The 15,417-nt window shown below is 38.2% G+C and overlaps 1 protein-coding gene across 1 annotated transcript in view; it reads left to right on the forward strand.

Moving 5' to 3' along the window:
• The first annotated feature begins 1,092 nt into the window (after positions 1–1,092).
• The window catches only part of TTK (TTK protein kinase), a 29,678-nt gene continuing 15,353 nt past the window's right edge, over positions 1,093–15,417 (forward strand). Inside the window, exons 1-6 of the mRNA XM_054630035.2 lie at positions 1,093–1,187; positions 2,605–2,774; positions 4,989–5,133; positions 5,409–5,634; positions 9,758–9,864; positions 13,431–13,574. Of these exons, the coding sequence (XP_054486010.2) occupies positions 4,989–5,133; positions 5,409–5,634; positions 9,758–9,864; positions 13,431–13,574 (622 nt within the window). The 5' untranslated portion in view covers positions 1,093–1,187; positions 2,605–2,774. The remainder of the gene's footprint in view (positions 1,188–2,604; positions 2,775–4,988; positions 5,134–5,408; positions 5,635–9,757; positions 9,865–13,430; positions 13,575–15,417) is intronic.

Raw genomic sequence — 15,417 nt, forward strand, 5'->3', positions numbered from 1 at the left:
CTCTCCTATAACACCCATCAAAACTCCTGCTAATAAAATAATCTATCTCTATGTCCCCCAAGTGAAGCCAAATGCAGAGCAGATTCACGCAACTTGTGCTGTTTCTTTACATTTTCACTAGATTTGGATTCTGGTGGAATGCAAGATCACCAACACAACAAACCCATTATACCCACCAAAAATATGGAAGGATGAGTAAGGCAATGCTAAAAAAGATCATCTCACTTAGCCTTAGCGGAGAATTAGAATTGCTCTTATTTAGTAGAGAAACACACAAAATGTCCTTGTTGAAAGCTTTTTGTTGAGTGTAGAGTGAGCCTGTATCACCAGATGAGCTGAGCTATTTAAAATTTATATGAATAAAGAAAAATGAGATAAATTTCGATGAAAGGCCAGAGTAGGTATCTTATTATTAGACATCACGTGTGATGTCTATGGCAAGTGAATGATTAGCAACTTACCAAATTAATAAGGAATAAATACACATCTGAGCTTTATAATGCGCCATCAATCTTGAAAATAGACTATATTTAGCATAATACTGAATTCATGATAAACATCAGAAGAACCACACACCTGCAAAGAACACAAATTATCGTGCGCACCCAGAATGCAAACCGAGAGGCCGAACTGTTCTGCTGAGTGCGTTTGCATTGCTATAGTCCAGGAGCGGCACGCTCAGAGCAGGAGGTGCTCGTAGCAGCCTTGGGCACGCTGCAGACACGGGATGGGCCTAGGGACGATCCCTCGGAGGGAAAGGTACGGGGAGACGTAATGTTAAGGACACTTAACAGCCCGGCTATTCCGTTACAACTTAATGAAGCTTCAAACTATAACCGGCCATGGCCAAAGGGGGAAAGCATTTCCAGATAAATAATTTAAGTCAGCCGGCACGACCCCGTCCCCGCGCTCCCCATCCCGAACCAGAAACGGGCCGCGACCGCCCCAGCGCGCCTGCGCACCCGGCCCCACAGAGCGCTGGAACCCGCGGCCGCCGCGCACGGCGCAGCCACCACCCAATGGGCGGGCGGGCCGCCTGTGTTTCCATCCTGCAGCCAATCAGCGCTCGCTTCCTCCCGCTCTCCGGCCAATGGGAAGGGCGCTCTAGGGCGTCGGTCACATTCAAACCGGGGGCAGCGCGCGGACGCGCTCGGTCGGAGCCGCGTCCCGGCTCCGCAGCGGCCTCGGTGAGGGCGGCTGGCCCGGGCGGGGGTAGGGGCAGCCGGGAAGGACAGCGAGGGGGAAGGGACCGGGCCGGGGAGCAGCGCAGTGAGGGAAGGTGGGTGACGGGGCCGGGGGGCAGCAGTGGGGCTGGTCTGCGGTGAGGCCGCGGGGGTGCTGGGCTGGCTCCTCGGCAGCCCTGGGGCTGCGGCTTCGCTGGGCTTCCGCCCCTCAGGGGAGGAAAGCTGGTTGTGCCTTCCGCCTCACGGCCTGTCTTTGTGCCACATTGCCTCACCTGCTCCGCTGCTGCTCAGTCTCTCTCTTACTTAGCCCAACTTTGCATCCTGGTGTCTTATCCTTCCTGTGTCTTAGGTTAGATTTTAGTATTTTTCTATTTTATTTCTTTCCTAGTGTTGCTGGGGTTTTTTTTCGTGTTTATTTTTTTTTTAATTGACCACGCTTTTTCTTAGTGTTGGGAGTTTTTGTTTTTCTTTAAAAAAAATCCTGATTCAGGACTTGTAAATAAAATAGAAGGAAGATTATGCAATTTTATAGATAGTATTTTTTTAAGGCTGGGTAGATATTTCAGAAAGAGGTGTTATTTTACCTCTCTATAGAAGATAAACAGAACAAGTAGTGTAATACAGTAAATAAAGTATTTCAAGACTGGATGCTGTTACTTCTTTTTATTATTGATGAGTATTTTTGGGTGTGTTAGATGTGGAATCTTACCACCAAGCTTGTACTGCCACTTTATCCATTTACTGCTCTCAAGTCTTTGTCCTTTGGCTCCTTGTTTAGTAGGTCGGCGTGAGGGGTTGAAGTTACTTTAACAACTATACTTTATTTAGGGTAGTTCTTGCTGATCTTTGCATTACGTGCTCTCCCTGTTCCTGGTTCTCCCTAACCTTCTCTCCTGTAGGCATTTCTGCATCTCAGGTATGCTGCAGTGGAGCTGGTGCAGTTACTGACTCAGTTCCCATTCAGTGCCTTTGTAACAGCGTGTGCCCGGTTTAGGTCTTTGCTGTTGTCAGATTTTAAATATATATACATATATACACACACACACACCAGGGAAATTCATGACAAATTATTTCTTTAAGAGTAATTATGCAGCTAATTAAGAAAAAATGAAGCTCTGAATACGTGCTTATGGTTGAATATTGGCATGAGTAGAAAGATTGCTGGCAAATCATGACACTATTGTAGATGAATGTGCCCTTAGTGTACTTTTTAGTCTCTGAAGGTCACAGTAAGCTGACACATTTGGAAGTGCTTGTCCTCATACAAAGTGTTGTCTTTAAGCTTTTTTAATTCTGTTTTTATTTCTAACTAGAAGTAGTTTAATTGATTTTGATGAAAACTGTATTTCTGGGATATGAAGATTAGGCAAGCTTGCACAATAAGCTTTCAGTGTTTCACCCATCAATTTTTGATGCACAGGAACTTCTTCAGGATGGAGAACTTCATTTCTTGCCTTTGGGTTCTTGGGATCATCTGAGGTAGTCTAGCCCTCATCCATCTTACCTTTTTGACAAGGCACATCCATTCTTCAGGAGAGTTTTTCTCTGTAACACATTGAACCTAGAGCAGTTAAACAGCGCACCAGAAATGTAAGTTTGATGTGTATTGTTGTGACTTAAGATGAAATTTATACAGAAATTTATTTTTCTTTTTGTCTACTGCCTTTGGGAAACTGTTGTTGCAGGAAGAATAATGAATCTTTGATACTGGTGGGGAAAATATAAAGACTGTGTTTAAGAAATCCAAAATCTATCTGGGAATTCTTAGCAGTTATGGTTGTAATGAGATATTGTGGTGTTTCTTAACATGAGGTAAATAAATTTCTTTTGGTTGTCTTGGTGCTTCAGGTTCTGGAGAAGCTGACTTCATCCATACTTTGAGGGAGTGGGTACAGTTGAAAATCAGAGCTCTGTGGATATTCTCACCCATAAAGAGGTGATTTGGAGTACCTGGTTTCCTGTAGCCCCTTCTACAGTGTTGTTAAAAGGCAAAACTGCAATGCATACTAAAATTTTCCTTATGAAGTGAATAAGTATCATCTGAACAGTGTTAGCTATAGTAATCACCTATGTAATTTTTAGCAGTGTGCTCCCCAAAAGATGTTTGGGATGGGACAGTTTACAGACCCACTCCCAGAGCCTAAATTGGCTCTGGGGGAGAAAGAGATATTAAAGCAAGATCCAAACAATCATTGAAATTAAAATCTGTTCAGTGTACATTTTGGAATATAAATAAAAGAAGGGTTCCTTTATTTGCTTCTGCTCAGTGAAACAAAAATAGTATTTCAGATATTACTGATTTAGCATGCAGTCTTTAGCTTTCAAAAGATTTTGGGGTGTTTTCGTTATAGGTCTTGCCTGAGGCTATTTGAATGTCTCTCCAGACCCTTAATGTGCTAAGGCCTCTTCACAGTGGGAATGTAGATGGTGCTTTTGCTGGACTAAGTCTTGGAATTTACACAGTGACACTGTGTTTTGAACCTACAAAACAACACTTCTGTATAGACAAGAGCAGGCTTGGTATTTTTGGTGGGCCATATTTAGGTCAGGATGAACATGGAATATGCCTTCTTTTGCCTTATAAGCAAGCTCTTGCAAGCATGATAATCTTTCTGATTTATGGTCTTTGCTTGGGGAAAGCTGGGAGCCTGGTGCTTTTAAAGACATGCCAGCTTCTGGTGAATAATGCTCTAAAAATTATTTGTGGGACTTCCTGAGAGTGGTGCCTGGTGTATTTTTTAGATAGTGGGGTTAAAGGTAGATGAGCTTCAATCCATTCAGTTCCCTCTCTAGCAATAATTCACCTAAAAGTAGATCTGAAGTTTCTAACCTTCTAGCAACTTTTTGTTGATTTGTTATACACAAGAGGACAAAAACCAACATTTCACTGTAGAACTAAACTTAGTCTTTCTTTGAGCCTATTTAATCTGTTTGAAGTGCATTACTTTCCTTGTTTCTGGGCCCAACTTCACAGTAATTAGAATGTCAAACCCCCTGAATATGCACTAAATTCATCACAGTTTTTTCTGGAATTCTTATGTTCATTAGATGCATGGAACATTGATGTGGGAAAAACTGTTTAATGTAGGCAGAAAAGGAAGAAATCATTAGGGTTTTTTAGTTTATTTTAGCAGTCTTGCTCTGCTCAGATTGCCTAAATTCTTACCTCTCAGCTATATACATGCGTTATCTCAGATGATGATAAACTGTCAGAATGTTGAGGACTTGGCATAAGTTTCTTATAAGAAGTCTTTGAATCTCTAAACCTCCTTTCAGAAACTTAAAAATAGGTGTCACTTGTCTTTGTCCTTTGAACAGAGGAGAATGTGAATTCTTTTCTGCTTAACTCACTGTGAGAACTAATTGCTGTAACCTGTGGGAAAGAGCATGGATTAACACTGTGTGCTAAACTAAAGCCAGCCTAATTATGAGTACAGAATGTGATTTAATGTGATGGACTGGAAGCTATTTCAGGCAACACATCATACCCTCCATTTTATTCAAACACTGAATATACCTGATTGGAAAGGGCTACTGTGAAGCATGAATTAGGATTTGGGTGGATCAATTAAGTACCAATTCTTTTTATTTGTCCAAGTTGTCTTCTGTAAAGTAGTTTACTTGTATAACTACATTGACAAAGGCTTAAATAGAGTATTTGTTACATAATGTGGTTGAGTCTCAAGTATCTCTCATGTATCATCCAAATGATACATGAGAGGCTTTCCCATGGTAATTCCAATCAAAGTGAGCTTCAACAGGGTTCTTCAGTAACTCCATTGTTTTTTAACCTTGTGCCTGCAGATGGAGGAGGCAGACCTAAGTGAAAGAGGATTGCCACAGATTACATCAATCATGAATAGAGTTAGAAACTTGAAAAACAAATACAGAAATGAAGAGAACATCACAGATGAATTTAACTATACTAAAATCTCAGCTGATACAACAGGTATTTGGATTTGTTTTTCTACTGTCACTTATGCAAAAGATCTTAAGCTAGATTGAGTGAAAGAACCATTAACTGAAATGATTTCAAGTTTAGTGTTTCTTTAATATTAATGACCACAAAGCTAATTTCATCTCTTGTTATTTTTTAGCTCTGTTGCTTTAATCTTATTTAAAAAATAGTCAGTAACTATCTTGCACAAAAACTTATAAAAAGTGTTTTCTTCTGTACATGTTTGCTGATGTTGTAATCAATCTCCTTTTTTGTTTTTCTATCAGATAATTCTGGAACTGTCAATCAAATAATGATGACAACAAACAATCCAGAAGATTGGCTATGTTTTTTACTTAAGCTAGAGAAAAAGGGTGTTCCTCAGATGGATGTTAGCCTACTCAATAGACTCATTGGCCGTTACAGTCAAGCAGTGACTGCATTACCTGCAGAAAAGTACAGTCAAGATGAGAGCTATGCTCGCATCCTTGTGAGATTTGCTGAGTTGAAAGCGTAAGTATAAATTTTCAATATGAGAACTCCTCATTCTATTTTTGAATTAAGGTAAGAATACCTTGTTTTATTAGTGTTTTCTGCAACAAATTATCATTTTGAGTGTGGAAGGTAAGTAGCTTTGGTTAGTCAGCTTATCTGCTGTCTCCACAGTATTTTTTATGCTAATGAACATGATTGTTTAGAGCTATTTGATTTAGATATGTTAATATGCTACTTTTTTTCTTGGTTCTCTAAATAAGGTACAAGGAGGAATAGCATGAAATCCTTTTTTGAGCTTTATTTTAGTATGCTTCCTCTCTTACGAGACAAAATAATCGCAGGTTGATTAAATTAACTGTCTTAGGATAGAAAGAATGTCTCAGAACATCATTCACCAGTTCCACACTTTGAAAATTAGTTTTGGTTGTGGTCATTTATTGCTTTATTCAGTCCAAATTTGAGCAGTGTTGTTGTTCAGATGTGTTCAAACATAATTTGGGACAGGGTTATAATTAGAATCTTTTTCGTAATAGATTCTTATGTCACTTGAAATAGTACAGCAAGTATTTTGATGAAGAGCTGTATTTAAACAATGCAGCAATCTAACAATCAGAGCTGAGCAAGTTAATTTCCAGTGAACATAGCTAATCTTTTTCTTGTATGTTCTTCCTCTATTTGACTTTTTGGCATATGGTTTCATCTTGCAGTATGATAAATGTCTACTTCTCTGCACTGTCCTTTGCACAGACCTTGCTGCATCACTGTTACTAAAAGCACACAGTGCAAGTAATCTGTTGAATCTCGTGTTGAGAAACAGGAGTGAATAATGACCTAGTCAATCTTCAGTATCTTGAAGAGGGAAGGTGTTTTTGTGTAAGTGGAGGAAAGAATCACTTCCAGAAAGGTTTAAGGATACATTGCAAGATGTCATTCTTATTCAAAGATCAGTTGCTTTTCCTCAGAGCAGAAACTGTAATATAGGCTTCTGGATCCTAGTTTGTGGAAATTCTTTTCCAGAATAGTGATCAAGTCACATCTCTTACCTCATTGTAGGAGAGTTTAAGTTCAGGAAGATTTCCTACCTCCCTAATCACTTGGGCCTATTTTCACTTGATCTTTAGAACATGGTTTGAAAGCTGGGGTACTTTTAAGATGTGTGCAAGAGTTATGTTCAGTATTCTGTGTGATGTATTGCAGAAAGCAAAACCAAAGGTGCTGTCAGTAGCTTGTTAATACATGAATAGTATGAACAGTTCTAGTAGTGATGTCTCACTGAAATATCTTCAGTCGTTTCACTGCTACAGCCTCTAGGGACTTTGTGGGAAAGTAGTGTGTCTTGTTTCACTATTAAAATGCACTCTACAGCTGTACTAAAATAACTTCTACTTTAGCAGCCATTATTACAGAATTTACCTATCTCACAAAGTAGCTCAGGTCTGCTCTTTTTGTTTTCTGCTACATATTTTTAAATTGGTAAATATCATCAGTCATATGTTTCTTGACATGCCTAATAAAAATTTCTTTTAAAAAGATGAACAAGCCACTCCAAACTCCTTTAAAAACTGTACCCACCAAAATCTGATATAGCATCAATCCCACTGGAACTTCACTATAGGATCTCCCTAAATGATGGTTCCTCATTTGGAAATTACTTTCAGATACAAGCTTGTTAATAATTTTTATAATCTAATACTTTCTTGTTCAGAATAGCATATAATATCAGTTATTTATATGAGACTACATTTATGAACTACATCTGTAATCTCACCAGCAATGAAATTACTTTTGCCTGGTTGGACCTAAAAACCAACAGTGTTGATTGTAATTTTTGGAGATTAACCTAATCAGTGGCTACCTATTTGGATCTTTTGTGTTTGGCTTGTTTACTTACTGCTCATAGCGTATTCTCATTGCTCCAAATTTTTTGTTCTCAATTTCCCTGGTGTTCTACACTCTACCTTCTCTGTTCCTGGCTGTCAGTTTGTCCAGTACTATATATTTTTGTCTTTACTTGGTTTTAGGTTCTGTTAAAGAAAATCCTCTTGTTTCATGACTCTGAGTGCTTCTAGTTTATTTTTTAGCTATTCCAAGTAAAGCAATATTGATACTACAAGTTAAGTGACACTGATAGGTGCTCTGATACTACCTTGGCTGGGAGAAGAGAAGTGCTTTTCAGCAGAGTTGTTTGCTGTTCTCCCAAATATTCCACCTAAACAAGGTGGAAGAGCAAATCAGCATCACAAACTTCAGAAGCAGTGGTAGTGGCTTGAGATTTTAGTATCTACTGCCATCAACACTATTTTGTTCTGATTGCAGAATGCTAAGTGGTTGGAATGGATCTTAAAGATCATCTAGTCCCAGCCCCTCCTGCTGTAGGCAGGGATACCTTTCACTAGACCAGATTGCTCAAGGCTTTTTCTAGCCTGGCCTTGAGTGCTTCCAGGGTTGGGGCATCCACAGCATCCCTAGGTAACCTGTTCTAATGTCTCCAGGGTTACCTCTTTATTGTGACTACCATAATTTAGGCTACCTAGCTGAAGTTCCTTCTTTCATTTTGTACCCATTTTTCCTAGTTCTACCATTAGAGTTTCTGACAATAAGTCCCCCTCTGGCTTCCCTACAGGCCCCCTCCAGGTACTGGAAGGTTGCTGTGAGGTCTTCATGCTATCTTCTCTTCTCCAGGTGAACAGCCCCAACTTTTCTAGCCCATCTTCATAGGAGTGGTACTCCAGCTGCCTAATCATCTTTGTGGCCCTTGTCTGGACTTGTGCCAACAGGTCCCTGTCTTTTTTTATGTTGGGAGCTGAATGCAGTGTCTCAGGTGGGATTTCCCAAGAGCAGAAGGGCAGAATCATGCTCCTTTTGGTGCAGTCCAGGATTCTGTTTGGCTTTCTGGGCTCCAAGTGCCCACAGCTGGCTCATGTTGACTTTTTCATCAGCCATCACCCCCAAGTCTTTCTCCCCAAGCCTGCTTGCAATCACATCTCCGCCCAGCCTTTAGGTGAGAAACTGGATTATTCCATTCTTGGCACTGGACCTTTTTTGTCCTGGTGTCTGCTTTAGCTGCAGTCTGGCTGTGCCAATACCTTTTGACCTATTGTGATACCAAGGTTGTCTGAAGAACTCTTGTGTGCTCTGAAATAGTTCAAGACAGCAAATGCTTCAATGATTTTCTGTGTTGTACATTTTCAATGGCAAACCTGCTCTTGTGAGGTGCTGCTGGCAGTAGCACAGTGCCACCAAGCGTGTGACACTTGGTGCCTATTGCTAGTGTTGGGTCTTGTTCTGTGTATTGCTATCCAAGCTGTTGCTGCTTTCTACAGGAACCTAAATTTTAACAAGCTCTTTGAAAGTGAATGTAATACATTACAGCTTAATTTCTCTGGCTCAGACTTTGCCTGCACATGGGTTATTCTGTACCTGTCTTATTGCTTTGGATGATCAGAGCTGAGTTCAGTAAAAAGAACAACTTCTTTCATTCAAAATTTCATAGAATTCTACTGAAAATGTTCTTTGCCTTTTCATGTTGTATTTTTCTGTACATTTAATTTGAATCATGGTCATAAATTTTTTGCTCTTCCACTTCTAAGTGATATCTTTGGGTATCTGTTGAGTCAAGGGGGAACTTAGGAAAGAATTCCTTTATCTCTTGATTACAGATGTTGCTGGTAAAAGTGTTAAGCTCCTTTTTATTTTTTGTCAGTTGAAACATAACATTAATGTATTATGTAGTGATGTAGATTTAGGCCTTTTGTGTCTTGACTGGTATTTGCAGTGGCTGTAGTTGCTCTCAAATATTTAAATGTTGGTGTGCTGTGTGTAAGCATGAACCTGCTCAGCAATCTGTGGCTGAATGTAACACTAGGATTAAAATTTGCCAAAAATGAACTATCAAGTGTGAAAGAGCTTAAGGATTGAGTCCCTTGAGTTTTGGGAAGGTTTGGCTTGATGTCTTTTAATAATTAGAGTTTAAGATTCTTTGACTATTTCTAGTTCACTGATTGCTCTAAGAAAAAGGAAAATCTTTAGCCTATAGGTGGGTTACTTTTTCAAAGTTATTCAAAGGCTTCATCCAGTACATGGAACTTCATCCTTCTCAGGCTCTTCACCTTGTATAACTATGAATGTGCTGTCTTTACAGGCTTCAAGATCCAGAGGAGGCACGGGACCAATTTCATCTGGCCAGACTGAACTGCAAGAAATTTGCTTTTGTGCATGTGGCTTTTGCACAGTTTGAGCTATCACAAGGTGTGTAAAAAAACAAGAACAACTAAACTTGTTTGGTGTTGCTGTTCTGTGTTCTCTGTTTTGTTGTTTCAAACTTCTGCTCCCTTACATAATTTGTAAGTAAACTGATAGGTATTGAATCAGAAAGAAAAAAATCGGTATTTCTTAAATTGAAATTTACTGAGAATGTGTATTCACTTTTAAAGTGAAAATATGCACACAGATCATTGGGATTTTTTTCTGTTTTAGAAATAACTTTCAAACTAGGTGAAAATTATTAGTAATTTCTACTTCTCTAATTTAGATCTTGCAGTGAAAGGCTTTTGAGTAAGGCTCCTCCTGCATGGAAAAGTGAGGCTCAAATACTTTGCTTGCTTGTGGAAGAAATTCTGTCCTCTTCCAAAAAGCATTTGTAGATTGTTTTTTATTAGACCAAAGTACACTGTCAATGTGCAATTTGGTTGCCCTAGTACTTGCTGGCAAGGCTGTGTTGGCTGCCCACAGGCTTGTGGGCTTGTGTTTTTGGATCTTTTGTATCTTTTGTTTCCATGGGTGATTTGAGCAGTGACATATTTTGCCCTGGATATTTCTTCCTTTGACAGTTTGCTCTGTACAGAAAGACAAGCACATTCCATGAAAGCTGTTTTCTTATTTGAATGGAAAAGACTTGATGAATGTATTAATTTTTTTTGTGATTTGTTTTCCTTCATGTTTTTTTCAGTATCGTGCAAATTATTGTATATTGTTGTATGTTGTATATATTTCTTATACTGCCTAGTATGAGAAATTCTCCCCAAACTTAGACAGATTAATTTATTTAGTGTAGCTATTCTACACTCTAAATTCTGAATGCATTTTACTGGTTATCTTTCTTTACTTTTCTTTATTTTCCACTGATAGTGGTTTTGCTCCAGTACTACTTTTTAACTGTGTTTTAGGATATTGTTTAGATGCTCAAAGTGTGGCCTATGAGGCTGAGGCATTTTGTTAAAATCAAAGTAGATACTCATTTGTCATCTCAGATTTTCCAGTTTTTCTTTTGTGATAAATTGATTTGCATTAGAGCAGGAAAAGCCATGAACCAACTCCCCCTTCCCAGAAGTACATGTTATGTTTTGTGAATGACTCCTGTACAGGATGGGGAAAAAAAAGACAAATTTGCATGTTTGTGTCTGGAAATTGCACAGTTTCTGTGTTATGCCTAAGTCAGTTATCTGACCAGTCTTGTTCTAATATAAATTTGTGGTATTGAACTTCTAAACAGTAGTAAAAAGAATATAATTATTTAGTGAGCACTGGATGTTTATTTAAACAGATAATTAAACACTAATACTGCAATAACAAAGATATTGTTAAATAAGTGTAATAAAACCAATTGTGTAATTTAATAAAGTGTAGAAATGCTGCTACAGGTTACCAGTGACTAAATTCATCCTGTAGTTATGGCATGTGTTCATGCAGTAGTTTACCTTACTTTGACAGTAAGTAATCAACCTAGAATGAAGTCCTAATCCCAAAGGAAATAAGCCAGTTATGATCGGCTTTGTTTTATCTGCAGTGTGCTCTCTGATTTGTATCTGTTACCCTTGAGCTGATCTAGGTGTCCTTTAGTAATGTGTATGGAGCTACAGCGTCCCTGCTGGGTGCCTCAAAGAGGATTAGTGCAACATGTGAGTTGTAAATTGTTACTTAAGAGTGCTGTTCCTTTTTCACTGTGTCCACTTAGGCCAGAGGGAAAGGAGGGTAGTGCTTTGTTGCTTCTTCATCCCAATGTTTTCAGCAGTGCTTGGCACACCTGTCATTGCTTTCTTTTGCATTAAGAAGAAAAACTTAATTGCATGTTCTCTTCCTTAGCTCACAGTTTTGCTCAAGATAATAGCTCAAGTTGTGAAATTAGATTTGGTAAATTGATGTTGATTTCTTAATAACTGAATATTAGTGACCTGGAAATGGAGTGACACAGTAAAAGTGCCATTCTGTTTTTTGTGGCTCTTTTTTTACTAAAATACTTAGTAAAATTTCATTTAAGTCCCCCAGATGAGGAGCTGTCTTGTCATTCCTTGGGTACCTTGGGTGGTGTGCTTGAGGATGATTGCTGTGAATTGGTCAGAACTCATGACCATAAAATTCTACTCTTGACTGTTTCAAATCTTATGCCAGGGTGCTTGATTCAGGCTTTTGGCATGTGATGAAGTGGACTGGTTGGAATTCAGAAATACTTCTGGCTTGATTTTGTGCCTTGGTTCATCATTTGTTAAGGGGGATGAAAGTTTTTCACATACATGTTTTGATGTCGTGCTCTTTCTTACTCAAGGAGGCACACAGTACTAGGAGGAATTACTTTAGAGTAGCAGGTCTTGTTGAAGCAATGTGTGGTTACTAAATATAGCAAAAGTTAGAATGCTGGTTAAAGATTCTTAGAGGTTATCCACTTTGCTAGTGATTTAGGAGAAAAAACAGTATTGGACTATATGGTTAAAAATGAAATTCTGACAAATTAGCACAAAATTTATTTAAATGAAATTATAGCTCATCTAATTTTGGTCCTTCCTTGCTTCAGTGTTTGGCATCATCCATTTAATAGTCTTAAAATAGATTACTTAAAGCATAAGTTCCTGGTACCCACACTGCACTTCCACCAACCTGAACAGGCAAAGTGATGTCTAACTTCATTTATGAGTGGAGTTTTGAGTGCAGGGGACATGCATATGCTATTATGCATATACCTGAGTATTTCTTATAATATACATGTGGCATGAAGGTAAGAACCAAGTGGTTTGTTTTGCTGCTTTGGAATGGAGGAAGAAGGGCATTTGGGGTTTAAGGGGCATTGACAGCTGTAGCAAAACATTGCATCATTTTGCCCAGATGTTCTTCAAACCAAGTGAAGTATTGTGGTTATGGTACACTTTTTTGCTTTATTTGACTTTTTCTAATAGATGCCTATGCACCTGTTTGCTCATGTGAATTGACTGCTTCAATATGTCTTGTTAACACATTCCCTTTCCCACCCCCATCTCTCTTCAAAGTTCTGTTTATGCCATTTAGTAATGTCTAAAACTGTAATGAAAAAATATCCTTGCTTTTCTTTCCTCTTTTCTTAACTGTAGTGCTGTCCAGAGTTGTTTTATTTAACAACAGCTGGTTTTAAATGTGATTTCTATTAAGTGCATTACAGATGTTTGAGACTATTTACATAATAAAATTTTTACCTGGTCAGATCTAAATGGAAGTCCATAAAAGTCATATTTCCTTGCTGATACAACAGAAAAAAAATGGATTTTAGAATGAGTACAATTTTCTTACAGTTCCTATAACCCTAAAAAAATACTGAGATTATGTATTTTGTGACTTGGTGTTCAATTTAATGTGAAAAACTGACTTGTGTGATTTGCTTTTAACTATTTCCAGGCAGTTTCCTTAAAAGGCCAATGTAAGGGGAGGTGTCCCTTATGAACAATGGTTTCATAGAACTATGCAAAGTGAATATAAGACAACATGAATGTAACCATCTCGTTAAAAAATCTTGCCCCGGTGTAATGGTTTTTTACTTCTGTGATTTCTAACTCTGTACTTCTTACACTTAGAAAATGAGAAGAAGTGTAAGCAGATCCTTCAGAAAGCTGTGGAGTGCTCTGCTGTTCCTCTGGAATTGTTGGAAACTGCTCTACAAAACTTACATTTGAAAAAAAAGCAGTTACTCTCAGATGAGGAGAAGGAGAACTTTGCAGGTAATTGCAATTTCTTAAAATACTGGTTGCTTATGCGTGTTGTGATTCTAGATTGGAAAAAATCACTAGTGTTTCTCCCTTCTAGATATAAACTCAGAATCTCTATTGCCCATAAACGGATATATTTGTTTGTATTATAAATCTCATTGCTTCAATGCTTGTTTCCATCTTCAGTGCAGTGACTGCAGTTTGCAGGAGCTGTGCTATGGTCAACCCTGATTCTGCACAGGATGTTCCTCTGGCTGTCATCAGGGATTTGCAGTTTGTAATAGAGACTGGCAGCTCTAAGTGTGAAGGAAGAGCTGCTGTTGGTGGAGAGGAATTAGGACTGAAATATACAGACTAAACTACACTTATATAGGTTGCTTGGAGGTGTATCTTGTGACAGACTGGGAAACAGTTGACAGTCATGTCAGTGAAGTCAAATCTAGGAAAAGTAATCCATTTCTACTTGATTTTGGAGAAAACTCGTGTTTGTCAGTACAAAACTGAAGTGCTTGGCTGTATCATAAATCCTAAGTGATCCTTATTGATGGATATGTAATTTCAAAAAGGGAACAGTTATTTCTTGAACTTTTCAAGAGTTAAATTTGTTTGGAGTGGAATTGAGCAAAAAATATGGTTTGACTTCAGTATTGAAGTGTGTGTAGCTAACTCTTTCAAGAGTGATGTCTAACACTTCCATGTTTTTGCATTGTGTAAAGACAGGATTAATGTAAAATAAGTCTGATTTAATTTCCTTAGGGATATATCTTCAGGAGTGGTATTTGAGATTTGCTTGGCACCTATTGAATCAACATTTGACTGAAATACTAGTGGGGGTGAACTCTTTGAATAGTATTCAGCTATGGCATTCATTTCTAATAAACTCTATTTTGTGTCTTATTCTGTTTATCATTAATTTGATATAGACATCATAAATGCCACTGCTGATGTACTGTGCAACAGAAGAATATCTTGAAGGATACCAATATCCTTCATGGATTGTATCATTTTTTGCTGACATTGACTTGCTGGTGCAGGGCTAAGGAAATACCTGTGAGAATGAATGGCAAAACTCTACCTGCCAGTTAGGAAGCAGTGAACTTTAGGGCAAGAGTAGGCTCATTTATTTTTTCATATATATAGGTTTGTAATTAGGTATTTGAAAAATGCAAACTATTAATTTAGTTATTTAAAGATTAAACTTTAAAAGGTAAATAACACCAGACTTGAAATATCTCAAACTCTGGGACATAAAAGGGGTAAATCACTGAATTTGGCTTTAAGTGAATTTGTATGGTCCTCTGGAGCAAGAGAGGTGATTTTAGTATATTGGCATATAGGTATTTTTTGTATTACCATTTGAAGAGTTGCTTTTGAAAGTTTTTTTTTATTTGAAAATATGAATGCTGTATATGTAAATGCATTTGTTCACAGCTTCAAAAGATTGTACAGAATGTTTTTGACAGTTATGTGCTGTTAGTGTTGTGATGCAAATATAAACCATGCATCAAGTCTAGAAACCTTTGGATTAATGCCTTTTTTTCTCTTTCATTTGCACATGGCAATCTAAAGTATTTGGCATACCAGGTGCAATCAAACATGTTCAGTTGGGAAAAGGTAGTTTAGTATTTCAGAAATGCAGGTCATGCAGTCCAGCTGTGGTAAGGAGTATCATAAGAAGCAGATAGGCTGTCTTAGAGTGAAGGAATGAAAGTATTGTAGATCACCAGCTGGGTGTGAGAGTCCACTGGCCAGCTTGGTGGTTCAAAAAAAACAATCTTTGGGGAAAAAAAGTATGAGTTGCATTTGTGAGATGGTGATGGTCCTGGGTTGGTAATAAAACTACACTGTACACTGA

Source organism: Agelaius phoeniceus, chromosome 3, assembly GCF_051311805.1.
Source record: "Agelaius phoeniceus isolate bAgePho1 chromosome 3, bAgePho1.hap1, whole genome shotgun sequence".
Lineage (NCBI taxonomy): Eukaryota > Metazoa > Chordata > Aves > Passeriformes > Icteridae > Agelaius > Agelaius phoeniceus.